Raw genomic sequence first — 26,901 nt, forward strand, 5'->3', positions numbered from 1 at the left:
GCTATTGAGCTTAGCTCTAGTGTTATCCTTCTTACTTCAGTTGTCCTGAACATCACCAATATTTTATTTTAAACAGTGAAAGAAAGGTCAGTGCACACTATTAATCAGTTTGTAAATGTATTTTTCACTCTTATTAGACCTCAGATGCAATGAGTTGTACACGTAGTCACAGCATTGCAACATTTCATTCAGGAAACTTTCAAGTGGCAAAGATTTCCTCTTGCCCTTACAGTTTTGAATCATGAAACTTTTTACATGGGATTTATCAAAATAATGTAATGGTATTAGAAATTTTAGTTCTGTTTTAAAAATTAACTTTGTCATTCGAGAGTCTAATATAAAAAAAATCAGTAGGACTTCACTTCCCTAAATACTTTACCCACTCTGAAAACCAGTTTTACTTTTAGAAACAGTGAGGGGATTGTATGAACGTTTTACCCCATCCTGCCTTCATGGCTTTGGTACTACAGATAAGGAACTCCAAATTAGTTTCCTCAATGCCACTTCTACAAAGTAGCCCAAGACCTGAATTGCCAGGATTCAAAACAAGGCAGATCCAATGGTCTTAAAAAAAAAAAAATGCTCCTAACATCAGATATCTATGTTGCTTATGATATTATGATAATCACAAAAGGCTAAAATTTGATTTCCTTATTTTTGACACCAAGCAGCAAAGAGCGATTTGCCAATACAGAAACTATTTCCACTGATGTCTTTCCTATTCACTGTTTTATCTACTTTACAAAACCTTCCTGTCTTAAAGGGAAATATATTTACCCTGATTAGGGTAGATTTTGAGGAGATTAACAGAAAATCTTTGGAAAATTCATTAATTAGGAGTGCAGCTCCAAACTTTTGAAATATCCTTTTTATCCCTTACTTTTGGCTTTAGGGAAATAGCTGAATTAATACGAGTGACATGACTGAAGAGAATGCCATGTAAATGAAGGGCTGTTTAATCCAACAGATTATGCTGGTGTGTCTTTCATCATTTCAAGTCTTAAAATCAAGATGGGTTATCCTTCTCAGAGGTAATGAAAATGTATGGCCTTTCTTATAAAGGTGATGATTTCTTTTGGCTTTGAAACTCGTGAGTCCCTGGGATTCTTGTTCACAATAAACAGCCCTTGCAAGCATGACTGATATCCACAGAGTTTGAACCATCTGTGCATGTTGCTTTCTAAAAGCCCTCTCTTCACATCTATTATGTGGAAACTAATCTAACATCTATGGCTTATCACAGACTTGCTAGGGTAATAAGCAAGAATAGCTAATAAAAAGAAATAAAAAGATCCAAATGGGAATCATTATGCCAATTAGGAGGCAGAAAGAAATAACACATTTATTCATTTGGCATAACTGCTGTTATTGAAGATATAGCCAATATTATATTCCAGATAGTTACCCTTCTGAGTTACATCTCTCTAAAATTAGTGCTGGTCTCCTAAAGTGATGCTGGCTACCTTAAATGAAAAATAGTTAGGGTCAGACTTGCCACTAGCCAGAGATTAGTTATTGATAGGGTTGTGTATGATGTGGCCTACAAGTGCAGAGAATAAGGTAATAGCATATCTGTAAAGGATAAAAAAAAGATTGGTGGCAATTGTAAGAAAATAATTTGCTTTAATTACTGGCAAATTATGTCACTTGAGGTCCCTGTGGATTAGAAACATCCTTAAAAGAGTTGAACAAAGAAATCCAGGAAAGATAAAAAGCAGAGATGCGAAAGTGTTGGTTAATTCTCTAAAAATCAAGGCTGTTTTCTATTTGTTTGGGTGCTAAAGTATCTTTTTTTCTTAGGCATTACTAAAAAGCTATTAACTGTTTGCTTTCTTGTTAGTGCATTGCCTCAAATGTTTACAATTTACCTGGCTAGGCTTGTACTAAGAGAGTAACTGGCCAGTCTTCCTCACAGTCACAGAAATTAGCTTATTTTCTTATTAAGTAACATCTTCCAAGTTCTTGGAACTGTGTTGAAAATAAGATTTCGTATAATCCACCAAGAAAACTGAAGTGATCTTTCCATTCCTCCACTTTATTAGTAGTTTTTGTAGAAAGACAGACACTCAGAGAGTTTATTAAATTATACATTCCATATAAGGCAATAAAACAATTTTAAAAGAACTTTATCTACCTCTGTTAATGCTTGATTTATTGGATGAAACTGCAGCAAAGTATCTTAAGTTTATTATTAGCCAAATGTAGAAAAAGGTCGAAGTTCTGTGTACATCAAGGAACAGAAACACTTTCATGTTAATTGTTCCCAGACCATATTACAGCATATCCACTTGTTATGTCAATCCACATCTGATATATTATAATTTGAAAATAAAAAGAAAATATAATTCTGAAGGTATTCTCCACATTCTATACATCTACAGGTAATCTTCTAGCTGTAGCCAGATTTGTTAACATGTTTCTGGGATATTAATTCTTGAAAAGAATCAGCAAGACCCTTATTCTTCTCTCCTTGTGACTTCTGTGCTTTGCAGGTTTGCACAATAGTTTCCATAATCATTAGGAGAAAAGTGAGGCACAGCATGGTATTCCTGGGAACAGTATTAGAAGAATGAAAATGGTTCTTTGCATTTTTATTCAGAATAATTACAGTTCATACATTGCAACTATTCTATTCCCATATAAGACTGTCTGGAGTGGGCTGCTCAAAACCTGCTATTGAACAATAAAGAAAACAAGACAGGTTAGGACATGCACAGCACAGTTCAATGGAATTCTTTTACATATTCGCCTCAGTGGGTCACAGTCCAGATTGCAAAGGCAGGACCAAAAGAACTGCGGATGTGTAGGTCACAAGATTTTAAAATACAAGTAGAACGGAAATACAAGTAGGTTTTTATAAAATGCAAATAGAATTTGCAAGTGTCCAGAGTTTGCCCAGAATTTCTAGGTGGTTTTCATCTGCCAAAAGGGTGAAGATGCAGTGGAACCAGAGTGCAGGTACAAGAGAATGAGCAGCTAAATGCTCACTCAGGAGTACGAGCCAGGCTGTGGGGGACTGCCCGTGCCAGGCAGCCCCCTCCAGCACTGCAGCAACCTCCTCCTCCACTGCCCCACCAGGCTGTGCTCCCCACACCGAGCCCTGCCCTTCCTTTCCTCTGTGTCCTCTCTTCCCCAGTGACACATTGTCACTTGAATCAGATGGCTTAAACCCAGCTATGAATGAGAGAGGTTATTTGCTCGTGGATGGAGGAAATGAAAAGGGAAACCCAAAACTTTCCATTGCCATGTCATTTCTTCCTATCCGAATATGCTGCCCACCTTTTGTTCCAAGTGACTTCCTCCACGAACATTTAATAACAGTGAAAGCTCTCCCCAAGAGAGGGAGAAAATGTGCATTAAGAGGTTCATGGAAACAACATGTGCATATAGGATTTCACTGCCATTGTTCAATTTGCATTGTTCAGGATATTAATTTAATTACATCACAGTTGGGAAAAAAAAAACCCTCTCTCTAAATTAAATTAGCTGATAGCAAAACCGGGTAATGTGGCACAAATGGAATTGCATTTTGCTTACATTCAACCAAATTTAACATTTAGTTCTCTGAAAACTAAGAGGTATTTTATTCAACACATCACCAATTTAAGGCCTACTTAATAATGATATTTTGATTTTATCAAATTCAGGTTTGGATGAATGACAATACAACCAAAATATTTGACACTCCTGAGAACTAAAATCAGTCTTAAATTTTGTTTACATTTATTCCTCTATAAAAATATTATTTTAATTAAAAAGACATAAATTTGTTGTTGTATAAAATAATTTTTGCAATTGAGCCCAAGATAAAAATTGCCTGACAGCAACATTAGTTTTCCTCATTTCTACACATGCTTATGCGTTGAGTTGAGACGTGAATACTTCCTGTTGAGCGGCACTGCACAGGAGGCACTGCTAGTTTGGATCCTCCATTAGCACCATCAAACTATGTAAAATGGGGCAAATTTGTCTTCAAAGACAGTGTTGGCACCCTGAGGGCAGATTTGGGACTGCAAGCTCTCCCTATACTTTGTCACTCCATGGATCCTGGCTGTCCTTGCTCAGCCTGACTCTGAGGAGGAGCCAGCCCCATCCACTGCACCACCTTGCCCACCTATGTCAGTTCCTCTCCAGTAGATTTACCTAAAAGCTGCAGTAATCTGGGAATTTAGCAAAGGATTGAGCCAAGATATGCTGCTCAAGATGGTGTGGATGTGCGACTAAATTAAAAGGCTTGAGACTGACATGAAAAGTGATGCTGGGCTAGAGGCACTGGAATGATCCTGCCCCTGGGAGGGATGCTGGGAAAGGCATATATCTGTGCTGGTTTGTTGTGACACATGCTATTTATAACTAGGGGGAAAAGAAGGAATGAAAATTATTGTAAGTATTACAATAATTTGTAATAATAATAATAATTTGTAGTAATAATTTCTGTTGTGAAACTTCCAGGTTGTGCCTGACCCTTATTTGCTTGGGTTGTCTGGGCTGCTGAATGGCTAACTAGATCCTTGAACAATGTTTTACTTTGAAATTCTGAACAGTTGCACAAAAAGAAACAGCCATCTGATATTAGTGGAAAATCACAGTGCTTTCATCCAAACAGCAAGTAAAACTGAAGTCACTAATCCAAATGGGAAGCCTTGGAGAATCAGATCAGTTGAAACTCTGTGAAGGTTTTGTACCTGTTGCTCAGTATCAAATGTTTGGGATGACAATAACCAAGAAATAAGACACTGAAACATTTCTTTATTTTTTTCATTTTGTTTGCATCTGGCAGTGTCAGGGTAGTGTCCATTCCACCATGTTCCCTGTTCAGTTACTTACACTCTCCATTCACCACTACATCTGACTTAATAACCAAGAGTAGTTCCTTTAGTACATACACATGCCTTGGCAAACCAGAGATTTTCTACCACAGGTACAGAGTAATTATTCACAGATTGAAGTAAAAAACAGTAATCAGAATACCTTCCAAAAATTAGAGAATACCCTTGCAAATTGCAAGGGACCCCAGTTTATTTGTAATCATAGCCTCATTTCCTTGGATCAGTTTTAATTTTTTTAACACAGTTACATTAACTTTATCTGACAAAACTTCAGTAGAATTAAATACTAATCCTCAAATCATTAAAAACAGATGCCATACAGAAGGACAAGAATGGAAGTGACCCATGAGACAATTCCAACATAAGATTTTGGAGGACTGTATCAGCTGATATTAACAGTGAGAAGTAATAGTGGCTAAGACCACCTCAAGTGCAACTTCTGTTTCCCAACTCAAATGGAAAATGAAAGTCAGAACAAAAATCAATTCAAATCTAACAAAACCATGGATTTTACAGGAAATAGAACATTTTGGTTTTGAGTATTTAAAATGTTTCTGAATTGGATACATTTAGTATTGCAATGTCCTGTCAAAAAAAGATTAGACAAATTGTTTTTCACTTTCATTTTCAGTCTTTTTTTTTAGCTGAAAAGATCTAAGGAAACATCCACTGTATTGTGCTTGCTTATAAAGTGTTCTGACGAAATCCAAATGTTAATAACTATTTTCTGGAGATGATTTTTATTACTGCAAGAGCTCTATTTAGCTTTTTCACAAAGATTCTTTTATAAGGTCAGCCAGTCTCTTGAAGGCCTGCAATGAAAAATATGGTTCACATTTATATTTCAGCATTACATGAATATGGAACACGTCAAACCTGTAAAGCTACTAAAATTGCCCTAACTCTATAGAATCAATATTTCATAATGCAAAGTTCGGCTGATAGTCTTTCTTTTTCTTTTATAAAATCATGTATGGGGTTTGACTGCACAAAGCTTCCGATTATAAATAAAAGGAAATAAAAGGCAGAGATTTCTGAAACAGAAAAATGCATATATTGATGTTCAAAGGTTATTTGGAGTTCAGATGTAACTTCTAACAAACTAGTGATCCCTGAAAGAGTGTCTCTTTAACTTAATATTACTGCCCGGGGACTCCAAAAATGAAAAAAAGGAAGAAAAGTGTAGTGGAGAAGCATATAAAAATACAGCTTGATTGTCAATAGTATGGTTATGAGTTACTTTAACAAAAAAAAAGGAAAAAGTAGAAGAAATAAAGAAGAACTAAAAAGAAAAACTTATCTGTTACAAGCCTTCATAACTGCATGAAAATACAACTACAAATACTGAACTGTTTCGAGCACCCCAATCAAATCAGTATTAAATCTGCACAAATAAATGTCTCCTATCTTTTCTCCCACTGATTTTATAGATAGAGCCAAATAACATCAAAAAGGCTCCTAAAACACATAAAAGATTAATAAATAAATAAAAGAATAAATAAATAAATAATAAAATAAAGCATGTATGTAAATTGTATGAAAGAAACTTTCTTATAAAGAATTGCCAACACACACACAAGAAAGAACACAGGTAATTCAATCTCAGAATCAGGGGAATCCAAACTCTGAAAGACACATGATGCCTGCTAATGCTTAGCAAATACTCTGGCTTCAGTAAAGCATTTATAAATAATGTCTGGGAGGTTTAAGTGTGAGACATTCTATGTATGAGATACACCAAAAAATTCTAAGTGGTCCTCAAAATTTGGTATCTTGAAGATCATTTCAATGAGTATCTTGCTTAAGGAACAGCTAATGCTGCTGTGAAAGTACTGCTTAATCACCTACAGACTAAAATCTCTAACATTCAAGAAAAAATATAAGGAGAAGGATGCAAAAGATAAAGGATCATTACTGTGTGAGAAACTGTCTTGATAAGAAAGTAAAAAAAAAATCTCACCAGATCCATCTGGGCAGGAGAAGGCAGAGAGAAGGAGGCTCTGACATAAGAACTAGGCTCTGAACTATCAATATTGAATGCTCCTCCAGGAACCAGTAATACCTGCAAAAAAGTGATTAACCACACAGTTATTACCACTTCTACATTTTTAAAACACTATGTTAAATTAAATTTGAGAAAGATCAGTGCTTACACACTTCTAAGTGTGAACATGGTGTAATATATTCTTTTTTTTCAAAATGAGGAGACAAAAATATGCAACATGTAACCAGACTTCTCATAATGACACCAAAGGGTCTTAGGTTGTGGTTACCAAGTCTCATTCATATCATCACAAGGTGCTTAGAAGCACCTGGGGTGTAGCTTACTCAGTACACAGTGCTGGGTCTTATAAATTGGAGAAATAAAACCAAACTCAATTTCTCTCTCATTCAAAAAAATTAGTCAACAGCCATCATACATATAGGTATATATATTAATATTATATATATGTCATATATAATGACATTTTACCATATGTTATACTGATTTCAATTTAAGTAAACTGATAAAATATCAACATGAATGGAGTAATGAAAATATTTTGTTAATCAATAACTCTGCCACAGTGCCTGACTTGCAGACTTTATGATGGTGCACAGCAAGTCCCCCTACTTTTTTACGTGTGCACATATGGATAGATGCAGATATCTTATCCCTCCCTTTTTTTTAAGATCACAAGTCATTAAATCACATGTCATACTTCTTTCTTCAAAGCCTTTTCCATTATCAGCTGCTGTGTATCAGAAATACCCTTAATTTTGATCCATAAGAACATGCCAGCAGCAGGAGGGTACCATTCTGCCAAGTCTGGAGAAAGAGAGAGAGAAAATGGAATCAAGAAAGAAAATTATGCCCCACTTCTAATGGATACATCATAGATTCAGCAATGTTTTAGATTTACTGATACAAACATTACTATCACTATTACTATAGTGATTTTTTTATATCTTCTTTTAAATTAAGAGATTTTTTAAAGACAGAGATTTTAAACAACAAAAGTATAAGAACATAATGAAGTGAAATACAGGCTCTTTGTAAAATTACTTTAAATAGTAATGTGGTGAGCTTTTTTTAATCCCCATCTATCTCCCTGTCCTACCAGAAAGCACAAAAATGCAGCAATAGAGAGTTTGTCCTAAGCTTAATATTTAATGCAATCGATTTGCTTATAGTGCTTATCTGTCACTTCAGTCAAGAAATGAACTTAAGTGATTTTTCTTGAGTACAAAGATGATAAATAGCTAGCAAAAAGAATTAAGTGATTATCTGTGTTGCACTCTGACCTTTTAACCACTTGTCAGCAGCAGTGAGCATTGCATCCCGCTGTATCCTGTAGAAGTCCACCACTCTGAAAGAAAATTATCAATTCCAAGTCATGAACTCATATCCTTTCAGAGTCTATTTGTTTCTGAAGGCAGAAACAAAGTTTTTCTACTTCAACAACTCAAGTGCACATTTAATAGAAATATAAGCTAATCCTAGGTGGGCACAAGACAGTATACTGTGTGCATAAAACTTTGTATATGTATCCAAAACTTGGTATATGCTTCACTGCATCTCCATCAGAGCACTGATCAATCAGACAGAGGAAGTCCCTGTGGCTGCTTCCTCAGCTTTACACATATCATAGAAACCTTTTACATATTACAGCCAATCTGTCTACTATAGCAGTGTATACAAGTCCTGTTAACAGTATTTAGTGCACAAAGCACACACACTGAAGAAAATTAGGGACTTTAACATATGCAAAAGCACAGGCTTAATATTTGTACATTTGGGTTGAATGTGTATAACAGGTACACATGGAAATGACATCTGACAAGGTAAAAAGCAAATCATATGATAAACCTGTCACAACTGTTTGACAGCTTCCCCTTTTCTGAACTTTTGAACTTATCTCCTTCATACTGTAAGTAAAACTTTCAAATAATTTAATCTCTTATTGGGAAAAATTACCTAACCCAGGCTTCACCATGGACAAGTCACGTGCAGTGGCTTTTGTCGACATAAAATGACACAGCTGTGCAATGGAAGACACATGAGAAATGCCTGATACTGAGTTCATAATTCAAATGCAAATGTGTTCCCAAGTCTTAAGAAAACATCCTTAGTAATTTGCATAATTTACATAATTTTACGCTTGTATTTTAAAAATACTTTCTGAACCAATAGCTTTGATTTATGGATGTATTTTATTACATCTGATACAAAAACACCAATACCTCCAGATACTTAAATAGTTTTGGGGCTCAGTTATATCTATTGCTACATTCTATATGAAAGAGTAAATCTCCTTTGTGCAGTTTTTACCAAAATTGCAAATCCTGTTACCATTTTAATTACATGCTGAGATCATAACAATTACTAAGATGAAACTTCCTCAAAAATGTAACTGCTGCAAAAACCAGATAATCTACTCCAATGCCTAATCTAACACCTCACCTCTGTACAAATGAAATCAGCTGGAAAAGATTGCAGTCAGCTCTGGGGCCTCATCAGTAAGGTTATAAAGCATTGCAGCTGCCCCACTGCAGCCCTATTTTCATTAGTGGAAGAATGGTGCTGCTTGGGCTTGATCAAGGCTGCCTTTTGGCCCATAAGAATGACATAAGTGAAGAGATGCATTTGGGATTTATTTTTTGGGAACTACTGAAAGTTGAGCTAAAGTGTGGTCCAAGCTCCTCTGTGACACTTATCTTTATGTTCCTAAATCTTAAAACAAAGCAATGCTAAAGCTGATGTGTCCGGTTTGTTTTTTGCTTTTTTTTCTCAAATATTCCTGTTTACAGTATGAACATCAAGGGGACACAAGTGGCTGTTACAGTGAGGTATAAGAATTTTTTGCATGTTTTGCTCATGTTGTTGTTAGAGGCCTTTGCAAAGTGTAGCACACTCCTACTGAAGTGAGAAACTTGGGGCTCTAATGATATCAAAGTAGAGCACATAAAATGAGTCAGTGACTGTCAAGAGAAATATGCTCCTCCTGCATAATAAGTGAAAACTAAACGTGTGTCAGTCAGTATGCAAGAAATGTCTTATGAGTTAGATGGTAGCCCAGTGCTCTCTCTCTGCCAGCGAGAGGCATCGTTCAGACAATGTTTAGTGCGTGTAGATGAACTTCGCTGTTTTTCCATCAGTATCCACAATCAAGGATGGCAAGAGTGTAAATTCCCGCTAACTTAGAGAACTCCCTTTATAAAAGCTATGCTGACTCTTTCTCAATAGATTCTGTGCTCAGCGATCTCAGCTTTTGCTATAGACCCTAACACTTTATCAGGGATCAGAACTTTCTTCACTAGCTTGAAGTTTCTAGGATCCTCCCAAGTTCCCTCCAGGTGGGAGCTACATGATGTCTGTGCCAATGGACTGGCAGATGGTCTGCCTGGAGCAGGAGGTGATGTGCCCTGATCTGCCTGTCTGCAACTTCACACTGTGTCTCTTCATCAGGGCTCTTGTGTGAACCCAACAGCCTTGGTGACCTGTCTTACCTACTTGGTCTAATGCTGATGCACCTACTCTGAATTGTTTACTAAAAGGAATGTTTGCTGTAGGTAACAAGTAACAGAATAACAGACGATAGGATTCAGCATAGAACATAACCCTACCTGTCTATATGCTCCAAGAAACCCTTTTGTCCCCACTGCTGAAGCAGCTGTGATACCATAATCTACAGAAATAAAACACATCATCAATACTATGTTTTTAACAGGACTGTTCCACAATCAGCAAAAGATCCATAGCCAGATGCACTATTCAACATTCCCCAGACACAAAATTGCATGCGGTGTCTCTTGGAGCCCTTTATAAACAGAGATGCCAAGGTTATTATTGTCCATGTTACTGGTGTCTCCAAGGTTCATGGCAGTATTTGGAAGCTTGGGTGGGGGGAGGGAAAAATGGATGAAGAGGTAAATATGATAACTGGGGATAAAGAGGAAGGCACTGTATATTGCTTTACCTTCCTGTCCACATCGGCCTCTCCGCTTTAACAGTGACGAACTAATGGAGCTGGAAGACGGAAGCCATATTTAGATGTGTTCACTGTCTCCTTTCCTTATTACTAACCATAAAGGGGCTGTAGTTGTCAGCTTGCTTTGAAATGTCTTTGTGGGCTGCCAGTATTGTTTTAATCGAAAAGTAGAATAAAAAAAAAATAAATGAGTGTTTCTTCCGTACTGTGCTTTACATTGAAGTTGTAAAAAACCTACTAGGAAGAGATAAAATATTTCAAAATTTGATTCTTGAAATCTGAGGGTTAAGGGATATCAGCTGTACTATCCATGCACTGAGACAACCCTCTAGCTCTGGTTCTGAGTTCTGTGATGGTATCTTCTTTTGGCAGAATTGACAATGAATTTGTATAAACAAAACTGTGAAAATGCAGAGCAGTTATGAAAGTACAAAGCTGTTTACTTGTGGTTTCTTATAACTTGGGATATGTTGTTTTCTCTAAACACAATTCATTTGGTGGCTTGGTACTTGCCTGTGTGAAAGTGCTGGTGTGCATTGTTGACACCTGAATGTGTAGAACAACTCTGTCGATGAGAGGCTTGGGACCCGTCAGAAAACCTATTCTTAAACTGGAAACCAAACAAACGAAAAGTTACTTCAGAAATGCAATGTGATAATATTTTGAGATTTTATGGGAAAACATGCAACAATTTTATTGATAGTGTAAGGATCTCTTGTGCATTCAAATTTATCTATACCTTAATACTGCCCTCAGGTTATACAATTTAGAAGCCAAGTATCAAAGTCATGAAATAAAAATATTTAAGAGGTTTTAATGCTTATAGTAGCTGCATAGTTATGAAGCTTCAGGACAAAATCTATGTTTGGAACCATAAAGATAACTTGAATCAAAGAGAAGGAAAGACAAGTTTTCCCATAATAAAACATCATGAATGCTCAGGCTTTATGACAAACAGATAAGTGGCAAATGACGTGACTCTTTTGCTCTCTTTCAGCAGAAGGAATGGAATATAGATATACTAGATGGTTACTTATGCTTCAATTCTTATTACCCATCTTTACAGAATGGCTGAAGATTGTATTTGAAGAAAAATGGAACCCATTAACTCATACGTGTCTTTAGAAAAGATAATACTGTGTGTCATGCCATTTTGTGGTGTCACTTCTGAAAATGCAATCACACTTGGCGATATGTTGTCTCCTCACTTTCTCTAGGATGGGTTATAATCCACTGGCTGCCAATACAGAATTCACATAATTTTTTTATATCTATTAGGTTAACAGAAAAAAAGCAAGCTAAAAATCAAATACACTGACTTATGTGAAATGGAAAACAGCCAAGCTGGTTCTTTTTCTGGCAGGTGGAAACAACCTGAAAGAATTGGAAGGTTGGACATCAGTACAAACCTATGAACAGTTTGTGAAGAATGATAGTTTCTTTTCTGTATTACATGTTCAGGGAGCTTGCAGGAATACTAAGAGATAGACACAAAGAAATAGAAAAGAGAAAAGCTCCTAAGAGTTCCAGCATCTGTATTTCTGCCTAGATGGTGCCTGCGAGAATGGGCTGCTTGCGGGGAGAAGCTTAGCTATCTGCATCAGAAGAGAAACAGAACCTGGAGTAAAATGACTGCCAAGAGATGACATGAAAAGAGAGAAGACTGTGAAAAGCCATTGATTCAGAAGTTCATTCCAGAAGTGGATAGTTATTAAATGAGAAAACACTATGGCATGTCTCATCACTTCATATGAAGTCTTGCATCTTAACTGAATAGGCAATGCTAAGTGGTCTGCAGCTGGCCTTACCCAGATGAGAGAATTTTAGAGAAAGAGTCGGTCCTGATAACCCGGCCATCCACATCCATTGAGAGGAAAGTTGGAGCCCATGGCTTGGAATAAAAAATAAAAAACAAAATTCAAGGTGCTAGTAAGGATTATAATGGATTTTTTTTTTTTTACTAGGAAGACACAGTTAATTTCTCAAACGTGTATTCCAAGGAAAAAATTGCAGTAACTTGCTGACAAATGATTGTTTAGCCTAGCTTTCTGAGATGTGATTACAATATTCTGTAAACATCTTTAAGAAGTCAGCTTTGTTAATTTTTGATGATTGCTTAGCCCACTGCTCAGCACACAAGTGTTCAGTTTAAGTATTGGTATGATGCCATTAGAAGGAGAGAGAAATAATGATTTTTCTGCCAAGATTTCTTGTGGAGTAAAGAGGTACTGCAATTTCTAAAATGATCCTTATAGCATTTTGCTTTGCTTTTTTAAAAAAATTAAATCAGGAGATACAACCAAATTGTGAAGATCTGAGTCCAGCATATTTTTTCCTTATCAAGAATTCTGTTTTTCCATCTTCTCCTCTACATTTTCTTACAAACCTTCACTTCACAATACTAGTCAATGAGTAAGTGAGGTAGTTTTATTGCCTTCTTCCATAAAAACATATTTCAAAAGAGTAAATGCTGACCTTTATCTTCTACCAATGTTTTAGTGCTTTGTAAGACTCATTTTGATTTCTGAAGTTAGGTACTTTTAAAGACTGACTAACTGTAGATTCATGTAGGAAATTTGCAGAAAATTTACACGAAGGGAAGCTGCCTATCCAGTACCACTATATGTGGTACCTGGGAGAACTCCCAGATTCTCCAAAAGGCAAAGGGATGAAAATGGGTTATAGTAGATGCAGAGTAGTCTTCTGCTGAATGAAAGAAGAGACAGAGAGAAAGAAGCAGTAAGAGGCTGTAAACTTCAAGTGCTGCTTCAGTTGCATACTTGCTTTCCTCTAAACACAAAGTCTTTGTCATTTTCTAATTGCTGCAAAATTCTATCCTGTATGAGGCTTGAGAAATTTGAACCACTAATTAACAGAATATAAAATACCACAAAGGGGAAAATTACTGAAAGGAGCCACAGACTGTGAGGCCTTGGTAGGACAGGAAGAAGAGCCATGCAGGAAGTATAGGGCCCAAACCTCAGTTCTCTTGTGAAACCTTAGTTTCTCCCAGAAAATAAGGTGTTACTAAGAATTATGAAAGAAAAATTACCTTTTCAAACTGAAGAAAGTAGTAAGGATCATCTTCTATTATGAGAAAATCATATTTTCTTGCAAGCTAAATAAATTAATAAAAAGTAACAAAAGGAATAAAAGTTAAAGACACTGCAAATTCAGTCAGGTGGTTTTTTTTTGACCAGCATCATATTATGATTGTATTGGTTGGCCATTCATTATATAGAGGCCCCCATGATGAGAAGCCTTCAAGTGCCCAATTTAGGTATCAAAAAATTGTAAGACTAATCACAGTACCTGTAGTACACAGACCCTCCTATGCAACTCAAGCTCTGTTCCATGTGGCATTCAAAATGTGCAGGCAACATGAAATAAGTCCTGTTAGAAGCCCATGGCAAAGATACCAGCTGCCAGTGGGCTACCATTGAAAAACAATTTACCTAAGGCATAGTCTACCTCTGAAGAGCTGCTGTGGAAGAAATTCTGCTAGAAACAAGTTCTAGGAGGAATGTCACCTGGACCAAATGGGCCCAAATACCAAACATGGGATACTTTCAACTGAAACAAGACTGATATTTATCCATTTCCACCTACAAAGTTCACAAGACCACAGCTCCATACCTGGTAAATCTCCTTTTTGCGCTCTGTGGTCAGTGAATTGCCAGTTGGATTGCATCCATTTGGAATAGTGTACAGGAATTTTGGGAGGCGATTGCTACAATTTTTTATATCCTCTGGGCTCCAAGCAGACAGAATTTCTTTTAAAGCTTTTGGAATAATGCCATGTTGGTCACTGGGAATATTAATTATATTACAACCCAAGGGTCTCAGCTGTTGATAGAAGGAACACAACTGTCATAATTGTGTAATTCAAAGACCTTCTTTTGTCATTGTCACCATAACATTTCATCAATACAAAGTCTTTCTTTTTGATTTTATAGCTATCTCAAACTCCATTTGCTCATGAGTCAAATAAAAGTTTGCCTGAATTTGCTGTAAGGCTTGTCAAACTTACCATGTTACTCTTTATTTGTTCTACTAAGCCAACTCAGAGGAAATGGGTAACTGTTGTAGCGACCTGGTTCCAAGGAAAACGCAGCACGCCTGTCCCTATTCTCTCTGCCACAGGTAACTCCTATGTTCAATTGCTGCTCTTCTCTAGGAAGTCAGATTTGGTTTTTCAAGCAGAAAAGGACTTTGTAAATCTGACCTGTTCTCTCAGGACTTCTCATGCGCTCACCACAGACAGTTAAGGTCACAGCACCTTTGTTTCCTACTGACAATTTACACTCTACTTGGGTGGAAATGTCAGAGCTCTAAGCTACTCTTCCCTGACAAAGGGCAAAGAATCTCTTCTCTCAACAGATATATCCAGCAATATAAAGGAGAATGAAATGATGCTACTGCAGTGACATGTTGACAGCAGTATGAAAAAATATAGGTAAAACACCAATGAAAAATCTTGCTGTCTCTCCTCTGTGGAATTTCAATTTGTACCATGTAGTGCTCTGCATTTTTAAGTAAAACTGCAAGCTGCTGCATTGTCAAAATACATTTCTAAAAAATACAGCTGATTAGAATATATATTCAAATTGAGGACAGTAAGCATAACAATTTATTTTGATGAAAGGGGGGACAACTGAATTTGTGGTGTATTTATTCTAACCCTTCTTGTAACTCTTAGGCATTTTGAGCTGGCATTTAATTTTATACTGATTAAATTACTTTTCAGAAGTAAACTTTGCTGCTTTTGTATAGTTCTCAGTAATTAATGTCTTTGTAGTCATATATGGGTGCTTTCAGGCCTATGCAAATATGATACTATTTAAAATTATCATATACTCTGATCATGAGTATATGATCATGATCAGAGTATATGATAATTTTAAATAGTATCATATTTGCATAGGCCTGAAAGCACCCATATATGACCTGATTTTACTTCAGGTAAACATGCTGACATGTTAACACACCCACTTGTTATAAATTTAATTCAACCAAACTAGGTCCTGATGGCTTTCCTTCCAGTCCCATGTGTGATCTTAGCCCTCGAATGAACTAGTGCTTGAAGAGGAACTTTAAATAGCTTTCATAGAACTTTTAGTAGGAAACCTTTTATGAGTCAGTATTTATGAACTTTACTGGTTGGACACTAAAATCTTGAGTCATAGATATGTTTTTATGGCAAATACAGACAGTGTTTATAAGACTGCAGATCAGATACCAAACTGCTGTTTAGCTCAAATGTAACATTCACAGTGCATTGTAGCTAAGGAATACTTACAGCTGCTAGTGTCCCTGAGTATGTGGGTGCATCCAAAAGGATGTTGTCTCCAGGATTAATGAGCATTTCAAACACCTGCGAAAGAGAACGTTATTTTAAAGATTGTTTAGATTTTATGCATGTGCTTTGTACTTTTGACTTAGTGGGATTAAAAACCTTGATTAGATACTAGTAATTCTCTAACCATATCAATATCCTGTCTGTGAGAAAGGCAATGAATGGATGAAAAATCTGCTTCAGAGCCAAATTAAGACAGGTTACCAACTTGACATGGAAAGACAGTGCTCTGAAGCACCATTTCTATTGTATAACTTATAGAAAGAAACAACTAAACAGCAGTGAGAGTGGACTGGAAAGGGTAATTATTTCATGAAGTAAAAACCCCAAAAAATCAGGAAGTAAAAATTAGAAGAAACATTTAAAATAGAATTATGGTAAAGCATCTATGCACTTATTTTTGCACTACTTGAGTAACATGATATGTCACCTTATAGCATGTTTTCTACACAGGCTCTTTGGTTACCTGAACTTTCATGCACTCCTGACAGTCTAGAATGCCACTCCAATTTATTTAATTTCCCGTATCTTGTACATGAAGCTAGAGTAATTCATATCTGTGGAGCAAGAAAATATGAAACTGTACCCTGCATATAGTTATAGAGAGCACTTAATGCTGAATATAGCTGAACTGATGGAAGAATAAACGTCTCTCTGAATGAAATGCTTCTAGCATATGAATCTTTTGATCTTACTTTACACAAGCCTTCCTGGCTGCCAGTTGTGACACACACTTCCATCTGTCCTTGCTCAGGACTGTAGTTGGCTGTGGGGGGATCATGTAAGCTCCTCTGGAAATCTTTTAGCCAAGACAACAGCTCTGGAATCCTGAAACATGAAAAAGAAGACATATCTAGGACCTTATATAGGGCAAAGCTAGCCTGTTCCTCCAAATCCCTGCCAAATCTAGCATGCAGTCCTGAGTTTGATTTCAACTGTCACACAGATACACTTAAATGCAATTGCTATGACTGCTTTATCAAATCAAGAAAATGAGATGGGCATCTGTGCTCCATACACCAAATTATCATAGTGTAATCTGGGCAGAAATTATTTGCCAAGGATGAAACAGAGTGGAGGCTGAACAATACCCACTCCTAGAAATGATCATTCTGTAATCTAATGTGGCAGTGTGACAAAGTTCTTCATGCTGCTTGTAACCTGCTGCAGATTACAAAGATTTCTAAACCACATTTTCCAAAAAGTCTTAAGATCTGGTAAGATGTTCACAAATGGTTGGTTCATTTAAATATTAAGAAAAGTTTTAACTGATGCCCCATATGTCTCTGTAGGTACCCAAGTATTTTTGCAAACCTGTCCTCACCTGACTCAGTGCTGTCTGCTGAAAAGTTTACGTGAGCACTAAAGCAATATAATGATATGCAATTTTTGTAGCAAAAATGACAATTCTATAAATACCTCCACTCAATTACCACAAATTCTACACACTGACTTTAGTATATGGTGCTAAATGAAAAGAAATACTCCAAAACATAGAAACAATGTGTTGTGATACAGCATCTTTAAAATAATATCTGATTTGGGTGTCTGGATTCTCAAATACTAACAGCTAGGAAATGCTCTGGCTTGAGAAATACTAGGATTAGGGTTTTAAGTGATTTAAGTGATTTTTTTTTCTTTTTACACAACTCATTGCAAAATTTTCCACTGGAACTCAAATGTAAGTAGCGAGGCAAGTTGAAATAAAACCCATGGGTTTTGGGAAAAACCTATTTTTTGAAAAAGGGCTTTATGAACAGGTTTTGAAAACACAGGTGACTTAATGCAATAATAAAGGATATTATGATCCTCAGCTTCTGGTGTCTTAAAGTGCAAGAAGCTGTAACAGATACCCTGCTGAGGCTGAGTACTGGAGAGCTCTCTTCATCAGATCTTCCCCAATCTCAATAGGTGTTCCATGTCCAATGTCAACAGTTGCCTTCTTAAATGGAAAAAGATTAGGATTTGGTGCCCCTCCAGCCAGAGAGATGAGAGATGGAGGAGACTTCTGCATCAATTCAGCTAGAGTAAAAGGAAACACCTTGGTTACAATTTGATTATAACAATGGTGATTATATCCTTTAATCAATATTTAATAATGGCCCAGAAAACTTGTTCTATTTTTCAATTTACTTGTTTAACTATCATGAATTCAAAAGGATAACTCTTCTTAAAGTCATCTTTCTGCTTGGATTGAATAGGTGTTTGGGGGCCTTAGGAGGGAGATACTGTTAGGACAGACTAAAAAAAAAAATTAAGTTAAAAAAGTTATTTGTAATTGTTTTGAAACAATCTGGACAGCTCTATTACAAAAACTGTCATGACTGATGTCTTTTGAGCTTCAAGAATTTAAAATCTCAATAATCTGTTTAGACCGACTAGAAATGAATGGCTTTGTTTTTTGTTCTGTTTTTCATTCAGTCTCACTTCAGCTGATCTGGCAGCTATACTGACAGATGATTACAGCTTTTCTATAAGGGAATGGAAATGTTTCCAGCAGCCCAATTTTAGTGGCAGAGGCACTGTATCAGTAATTTGCTATGAAGAAAATCTTAATTCCCGCCTTTAAGTCACAGTTTCACAATCATTCAGATCCAATCTATGCAGTGCAGACCAGACCTTAATCCAGCAAGGGCACTTGATTGCATTAAATCTGAAAACACAGTATGGCATTCATGCTGGCTTGACAGTTTTACACCAGATATGAGAGGTCAGATGACATCAGATCTGGCTTAAAAGAGGCCTGTTACTGAGTTTATTTTCCAGTGCTTTTTAGCAGACTTGAACATGGGGAGTTAATCCTTATCAGTTATTTCACCCATTTGTGTTATGCCTGTGACTTTTGGCCTGGTAAAGAGAGATTTACTTTGTCATCAAAACTGCAGGCTCAGTATGTCTATCTACAGGACCTGTGCTGCTTAATACTTCTGTTATGATGCATATTAACTGATCACTGAAAAAGAGGCTGCCTAGAGTGAACTACATGACTTAGCTGTACCTGTGTGAAGAATTTTACGCAGAACAGTAAATGCCAGCCCCTTACCAAGAGGGGAAATTGACCCCTGAAGGCTGAAATAGTGATATATGTCTCATGTTTGGATTCTGTCAGGTCTCTGTGGGTTTCAACTGAGTAAACAAGTAGGCAGTTAAGCTCTTCCATCTGTCACATGGAAGACAATGTAATATTGTAGCCTAAAGATAGATTAATATGGAAAAGGAAAGTGTAGTAATACTGAGTGGGTGGGGGTACTGAAACATTTATGGACATGAACAGGATACAAGAAAATGAGGTGGAAAGAAACATGCTGGGACTGAATTTGAAGTAACTAGCAGCTGCTTGCTCCTGGACACACAACATAAACTCAGTTGCAAACTGTGCCAAAAGCCTGGGTTCAGAGACAGTAGCAGAGACTTTTCAGTCACTTGTTAAAGTGATAGTGTTAACTCGTCTGTCTGGATGGGTTTCTGAACTGGTTTAAGGCTATTCACTGTATTTTTCTTTATACCTGCTTGGCATCTCTGCTTGACAAAAGTCAAGTGGCTTTGTCAGCTTACAGCATGATTTTCTTTCAAACCTTTTAAAGCCTTAAGCCATGGTACCCCAGCACAGACCAGAACATAGAATAGTACTTTCAGAGAAGCTGGGAAGAAGGGACATGTACTCACTCAGCAGTCTTATTGGAGATGCTTTTCTTGCTGCACTCACAGTGGTGATGAACCTAGAGTAATTCATATCTATGGAAAAAGAATAATTAGTTGGACATGAAGCTAGAAAAGGGAATATGAACTGCAGTGCACTTTAGTATGTGCATCTTCCACAAGTAATGCTTTTGATCTGGTTAGTTTGTGGTATGCCAGTGAGGAGGAAAAAGCCCTTTCCCCTCCCTTTACTGTCAGCTCTGGAGATTTAATGGCAATTACAAATCTGAAGATTTGATGGGTCTTAAACAACCATCAGCTCTTTTTTTAGTTAATGAGAATCCAGCTTTATTTAGCTGTTTTAAGCACTGCATTTGAAGTGCTTTTAGGATTGCAAGCCATCATTATAAGTCACAACACTTGTCAAGTTAGAGTTTTTTTGGAAAGGATAATTAAGAACGTCTTTCAAAAGCAGCTGACGAGTATTTTCCTCCTTTTCCCTGGTGCCCATAGAGATTAAGTGAATAGTGAACTACAGTCGGGCAGGAAGCACGATGGCCTGGAAAGGCCACAAGAAGGCATCTCCTTCGAGGGGAAAGCAAGCAGAGAAGTGAAATGGAAGGGCAAAGAGCAGCCACAGCAACACGCATGTGTCGGCAGTTACCAGAAACGATCTCCCGAGCAAGGCCGCCTTGAAAAAACACAACTCGTGCTTCCTAAAAATACCTCCCGTACCTCCGCTCCCCCTGCAGCCCGGCACAGGCGCGGTGCTGCCCGCACACAAGGGCGGCTGGGCTGTGTTTTACGGGATAGCTGAGCGCCGCTTCGCCGCCCTCCCCGAGGCGATCCCGAGACAGCCCCTCGCTGCCCACCGACCCCAGCTCCCCCGGAGGGGGCACCGAGCCCCCGGGGCCACCCCGAGCTCCCGACCGGCGCCGTCCCGCTGTGCGGAGCGTTCGGTGCGGCCGCGGGCACCTACCGGCGGAGGGCGCGGGGCCGGCGGGCGGGCAGGCGGGCAGCGGCGGCCCCGCTGTGGGCGGGCGCCGGGCCGGCCCCGCTGTGGGCGGGCGCCGGGCCGGCCCCGCTGTGGGCGGGCGCCGGGCCGGCCCCGCTGTGGGCGGGCGCCGGGCCGGCCCCGCTGTGGGCGGGCGCCGGGCCGGCCCCGCTGTGGGCGGGCGCCGGGCCGGCCCCGCTGTGGGCGGGCGCCGGGCCGGCCCCGCTGTGGGCGGGCGCCGGGCCGGCCCCGCTGTGGGCGGGCGCCGGGCCGGCCCCGCTGTGGGCGGGCGCCGGGCCGGCGGGGCGAAGCTGGGATTGGCGGTGGGGGAAAACGGAGGAGAAGTACAGAATGGTTTGGCTTGGAAGGGACCTTCAAGATGATCTAGTTGCAACCCCTGTGCCACGGGCAGGGACGCTTTCTACTAGACCAGGTTGCTCAAAGTTCCATCCAACATGGCATTGAACACTTTCAGGGTGGGGCATCCACAATTTCTCTGGGAAACCTGTGGCAGTGCCTCATCACCCTCACAGTTAAGATTTTCTCTCTATTATCCAGTCTAAATCTACTCTTTCTCAATTTGAAGCCATTTCTACCATTGGGACACCACACCCAGCCATTGGCAGGTGTAAAAAGTCCCTCTGCAGCTCTCTTGTCCTCTTTGGGTACCTGAAGGTGCTCTAAGTTGGAGTCTTTAGTTGAACAACCCCAGTTCTTTCAGACTATCTTCATAGAAGAGGTGCTCCAGCCTTCATGACCCTCCTCTGCCCTTTCTCCAACAGGTCAATATCTTTCCTGTGCTGGGAGCACTCTGGGTAGGAGGTCTCCTAACAGTGGAGTAGGGGGCAGAATCACTCCCTCGTAATGGTAATGGTCACACTTGAATCAACTTTATGATGTTTCCACTAAAGGTTTTACTCATAAAAGGAAGCAAAGTTCGATGTGTGACATCTGTAGGTAATTTTTTTCCCCACAGTTGAGTAGGGTTCGTGGAAGGAAAAGCAGGAGGATGGTGTGACATGTCCCTCCTTCCTGGGTGTCAAATGCTGTTGCCTGTGCAACACATGTAACTGGTGGTGTAGCTGCTGCTGCTGCTGAGAAAGGTGCAGAGACACAACCTCATTTTCTAGTCAGGGCTTTGGACTCCAGCACTCTGGGGCTGCCATGGCCCTTACTCCTGAAATGGATCTAGGTGTAGTCTGAAAGAAACCAGTGTGAGAACATGCAAAATCAGCTGTGCTTTGCAACATATAGGTCTGTGTAGTTAACTTGGAGGCAGGAGAGTAAAAATACTGGACAGGATGAGCATTGGAGCATTTCTAGGTTCCAATGCATTTCTAGGCATTTAATTCAGGAAATCACCAGGCTTTTCAGTACCCAGTGCTCAAAGCATGTTTTAATTGTAGCTTTCCAAAACTTGCTGAAGGCAAAGCTGAGGTATGAGAGCAAAATGTCTCTAGAAGAAAGATGAGATGCCTTAACAAGTTATCTTTTTTTCTCCCCGCTTCTTTAATTTGGGTGACTTTATGCAGTATTTGGATCTGCTGAAAGGCTTCATAATTAGATGGAGTAGGTTGAAATAGAAATGGAGTTCCTGTCAAGTTTGGGATGCAGTCAGGAAGAATTGTTTTCTTGGTTGACGTGTGAATGCTTTTACACTGAAAAACAAATTTTATTAACAGCTTTAATGATCTAAAGAATTTATAATTTAGGTAATTGCCTTCTAATCGTGTGATGTACAGACAAAAAGTAAAAGATGGATATATAAATGTGAAATAGCAAATGGAGAGATATTGAATTTCTGTGAGGTTCTGGCTGTGAAAGACTGATTGAATTTGAACTGCTTTCTGTGTAGTTCTGTTTTTTCATTTCCTGGCTGTCAGTGTTGCAGTTTGTGACACAGACCAAAACCCAGAGAGGTCAAGGGAAGGTTCTCCATTTCCTATGGATTTTTTGTGGGCTTTGTCTGGTCTCGTAGCCAATTATGGTGTCATCCTATGGAAACAAATGAAAAAAAAAATTATTGTGCAGTTGTTTGGATACCTATCCCAGCTGGATTCATCTGGTAGTTCTCTGCATCACTGTTTATATTCCTTAGCAACCACAAGTTGAGCGCTCTGTTTTACTACTGTGTAAGAAGCCCTGTCTTTGCTGTCTTTATACGTGCACATTTAGAACAATAATGATTTGATGCAAGCCTTGCATAATTCATGAAGCATCGGCGAGGTCTACACATGGTTGTTGTTAATGTCATCTGAAACTGTAGTAGCTCTTTCTAAACTTGCTATGTCCACTTATGTGTTAAAAAGCCCAAACAACGAGCAAAAAAAAAAAACAAAAACAAAAAACCAAAAAAACACACAAAAAAAACCCCACCAAAAAACCAAAAAAAAAAAACCACCAAAAAAACCACACACACACAAAAAAAAAAAAAAAAACCAAAAAAAAAACCACCAAAAAACCACTACAGCAATTTGATTTAAGAAGAACGGGAGATTAGGTAAATATTGTTATTTTTCTGTTTCCTTCTCCCCTAAGGACTTCAGAGTATTTCTTTTAAGAGGAGGACGAAGGATTGAGACAGTAAACACAAAATTTAACTGAGTTGCTGTTTTTGCAACTGTATCGACAAAACATAAATCTCTCCAAGACGCTGCACTCTGGCCTGGGGTGTGAAATTAACCCATTCGTTAGTTTCACAGCACGCATTCCGTAATGCTTGAGTGCGCCATTTGCAGCGATGGTTTCACGCGGTTCCAGGTGAGTGCCGGGCAGCGCCGGCGCTGTGCGCCGGGCCCGGGCGGGGCGCGGAGCCGCTCCCGGTGTTCCCAGCCGGCGATCCCAGCGCCGTCCTTGGCGGAGCCGGGCCCGCGCCGGCGCTCGGCGGCCGCGAGGGGGCGCGTGCGCACTGCGGGTGCGCGCCCCGCGCCGGGACCGGGACTGGGATCCCGGCTGGAACCGGACTGGCATCTGTCACTTGGATGTCATTTGTACTCGTGGTTCAGAGTCCCGCCTGGACAGCTTGGCTACCCGCGTTTCAGTGAATGGGTTAAATTTCTGCCGGCAATGCTTCTTGCGGGTTGGGGATGGCAGAACTGGCAAGTGGCACTGTCAAAATAGCCTTACGATGTGAAGGTGGGAATTTTATCGTGACGAATTGGAATGGCTGCCCATGAGAAAATCGCATAAGACCGGAAAATGGAGAAGTGTGAGATCAGCCATTTTAAACATTAGAAGCAAATTGTTTCTCCCAGGGGCTGCCTTCCCCAGGAAAAATACTGACTTTGGCAGCACCTTTATGTTTGCAGAACACCCTGTGTACAGCAAGCCGTCGCTGGTGTGCAGTGGCCACTGAGATCAGGAAGATCTCAGCAGTACAGTACAGTTTGATTCTAGGATGTGAACATCCACTGACACAATTACTGCAGAGATCAGAAGTATCTGGTTTACCTGTGGAAAGCTAAAGCTCCTAGGAGTGTGTTGGCGCTGGCTCTGGAGATAATTACTTGAAGAGATGTGAAGTTAGTAGTTATTTTTCTTCCAGATTACTCGAGTGATTCCCTGACTTCCTTCTGTCTTTAATGTAAACTCTTGGGAAAGTAACATTTCTATTCTTCCTTTATGTTGAGCCTTTTTCAGTGGGACCCCGATCTTGCTGAACCTAATCAGAGCTGCCGCAAAATTAGAATGCTGCCATTTGTTCCTCTCCCACTCTAAGGCAACTGCATAGTAAAACATGTTTACAGTAACTTTTTCCAGGGTTTTAAACTCAATGCATTCCTAAAATGGGAGAGGGCTTAGGGAAGAGTGAAGATTGATTCTCAAAGTTACAAATCCTGCTGCCTATTCAAATAAAATTAAACAGTATCCTAGTCTCACCTGTATGCATGCTGACCATCTCGGCATTAGGAGGATATCCTAATCTGCTTTCTGCTGCTGTTTATGTTATTACACACACACACACCCACTTTTCTTTTTTTAAAATCTTTTTTGGTAAGAGCTAGCTCCTTATGCTTCAGAGACTGTCAGATGAAAATAACAGGACATCCATGATATTCATAATATTTGTAGCAGCTGTCAAATGATAGTATCTTAGAGTGGAAGACGTGTGGTTCTGCAGAGTGACAGCTGTGGCTTGTCTATATTTGAAACAGCCCTCCCTGCCTGAAGGGTTGTGGCACCCAGACATGTAAGAGTCTTACTCTGATTGACAAACTTTTTTATTCTCCTTGGTTTTTTTGAGTGTACAAAGACTGTCATCATTGCTTCATCATTGCCTTTTTATCCAATCAAGCAAAGGGGACAGCACAGTATCTAGAACAACAGTTTTCTAGATATTCTGAGAAGAACTATAGGAAAGCTGACTTTCACACTACTCACTACTGTATTCCTCAAAAGCAGTTGCTTGTTCCAAAATGTGTTCCTTTGATAAGGTGTCTAACACAGTGAGATGTTTACCTTAGATACTCATCAGACATTCCTGTGCTTCATAAAAAAAAAAAAAAAGGACTGATATATTTTGGATCACATTGTCCATGCTATAGAAGCTGAAATTGGATGGAGAAAAGATCAATAATGTATCCAGTTAATACACTAACTAAGTGAAATGAATCATCAGAAATGAAATGACTTCTACTGACAATCTTGAGATAAATGCTGTTCCATAATACCTCAGTCTTGTCAATTTGAATTTATATTACTGGCAAATTGTTGCTGACAAGTGAACTCTATTGTGTAAATCTCCCAGGAAGCAGGTACTCAGTATTATTTGTGACATATGTTATTCCTGGGGCTCAACCTTTGTTATCCATTTTCATTTAGTAGAGGCAAAAGTGTTTTTCTCCCCTGGCCTTGCATGTTCCTCTATTCCTAGCAAGGTCATATGTTTGTCTGGTGCAAGTGTGGCATGGAAAAATGATCCTAAAGGCAAAATGAGATAATGAAAAAGTGGAATTTTTGTTTCATTCTTTTCATTGCCTGGAGAAAATATGCTTCTCAGGCATGGTGACAACTGGTACTAGAGATGTGCTGCTTCCTTCTGTATTTTGAAGCTTGTCTATTCAACATGAAATAATTTGCTAGTTTTGTATCCAGTTGCCTTCAAACTGATGAAGATACATTTTTGTTGTTAATTCTTGATTAAAATTTGACCTTTTGTCATAAGGGTAAGTTGGGAATTTATCTATTAAATTTTAATTTCTGGGCCTTGTTTTATAAACAAAAAATATAATTCAGACTATTCTTCTGTATCCTACTGCAAGCCAAATTTTACATTCAGCAGTGGCAACAGAATTATGCTCCTGTTCCATTAAGTTTTGTTCTTAAGAGCTGTGTTTCTTCATGTTCAAATCAAAGCTGTAGTAAAAAGAAAATTATCACTTCTGAGATCAGACGTCTACATGTGTTACAGAGGAGGTTTGGATAAGCAAGACCCTCATATCAATCAGTCCTACAGTACTTATCTGCCTTCAGTCATTACATGGCTCCAGAGATGATACAGAATTCCTAAAGCAGCCCGAGGGTGCTTCTGTCACTCTGAATAGACAGGGAGTTTCAGGAGATTGCCTGGTGTAGCCTTTGGCTTCGAAGAATGAAAATTTTCTCCTGTGTTATGTGTCCCACTATATGCAGACTTAGCTTGATATACTTCATAATTGTTGCATGTAACTAGGACTCTTAAAAAATTTTGGAAAACTTGCTGAAAAAGCATATTTCTTATTTGTGGAGACTTATTAAATGGACCAACTCCATCTCCTGCCTAACTTCCTTAGAGGTTTTTCTGTAGTTCTAGTATTGTTCTAATTCTAGTTCCAGTTCTAGTTTTGACATGCTGTGTTACTGCGTTGGGGATATCATACTTCCCTCATTGTTGGCCAATGCTTTTGAGATTCAAACCTTAGATAGATCAGAAGCTCCAGAAATGGCAGTCTATCCTTTAATATAAAGAGTCTCTGTAATGTTGACAAGAAGTTAATATCTAGAAAAGGTTAAATGTTCTTTAGTGTGCTTGAAGAAAGAAAAATACTTGACTAGGCAAGCATGGGGAGAATTGCAAGGGTGAGTGCTGTTCATTTATGGGGCACTCCAGGGATACTTTCCCTCATCATCTCC

The 26,901-nt window shown here is 38.9% G+C and overlaps 2 protein-coding genes across 4 annotated transcripts in view; one reads left to right on the top strand and one right to left on the bottom strand.

Moving 5' to 3' along the window:
• Window positions 1-26,901, top strand: part of LOC135299148 (uncharacterized) — a 475,254-nt gene that overhangs the window by 102,590 nt on the left and 345,763 nt on the right. The window lies entirely within an intron of this gene.
• On the bottom strand, window positions 4,730-20,862 carry AADAT (aminoadipate aminotransferase). 3 transcript variants are annotated; one of them, XM_064417691.1, is made up of 14 exons: window positions 20,776-20,862; window positions 19,824-19,892; window positions 18,011-18,179; window positions 16,853-16,985; window positions 16,101-16,175; window positions 14,438-14,647; window positions 13,854-13,919; window positions 12,610-12,692; window positions 11,315-11,411; window positions 10,437-10,498; window positions 8,115-8,179; window positions 7,532-7,638; window positions 6,790-6,891; window positions 4,730-5,641 (listed from the first exon to the last, which is right to left on the bottom strand). In XM_064417691.1, the coding sequence occupies exons 2-14, from the start codon at window positions 19,888-19,890 to the stop codon at window positions 5,600-5,602; spliced, it is 1,278 nt and encodes a 425-aa protein (XP_064273761.1). In that variant the 5' UTR covers window positions 19,891-19,892; window positions 20,776-20,862; the 3' UTR covers window positions 4,730-5,599. The 3 variants fall into 3 exon arrangements, with proteins under 3 accessions (XP_064273761.1, XP_064273760.1, XP_064273758.1); XM_064417690.1 differs by lacking the exon at window positions 20,776-20,862 and adding an exon at window positions 20,673-20,713; XM_064417688.1 differs by lacking the exon at window positions 20,776-20,862 and adding an exon at window positions 20,461-20,547.

Source organism: Passer domesticus, chromosome 4 (assembly GCF_036417665.1).
Source record: "Passer domesticus isolate bPasDom1 chromosome 4, bPasDom1.hap1, whole genome shotgun sequence".
In the NCBI taxonomy this organism is placed as follows: Eukaryota; Metazoa; Chordata; class Aves; order Passeriformes; family Passeridae; genus Passer; species Passer domesticus.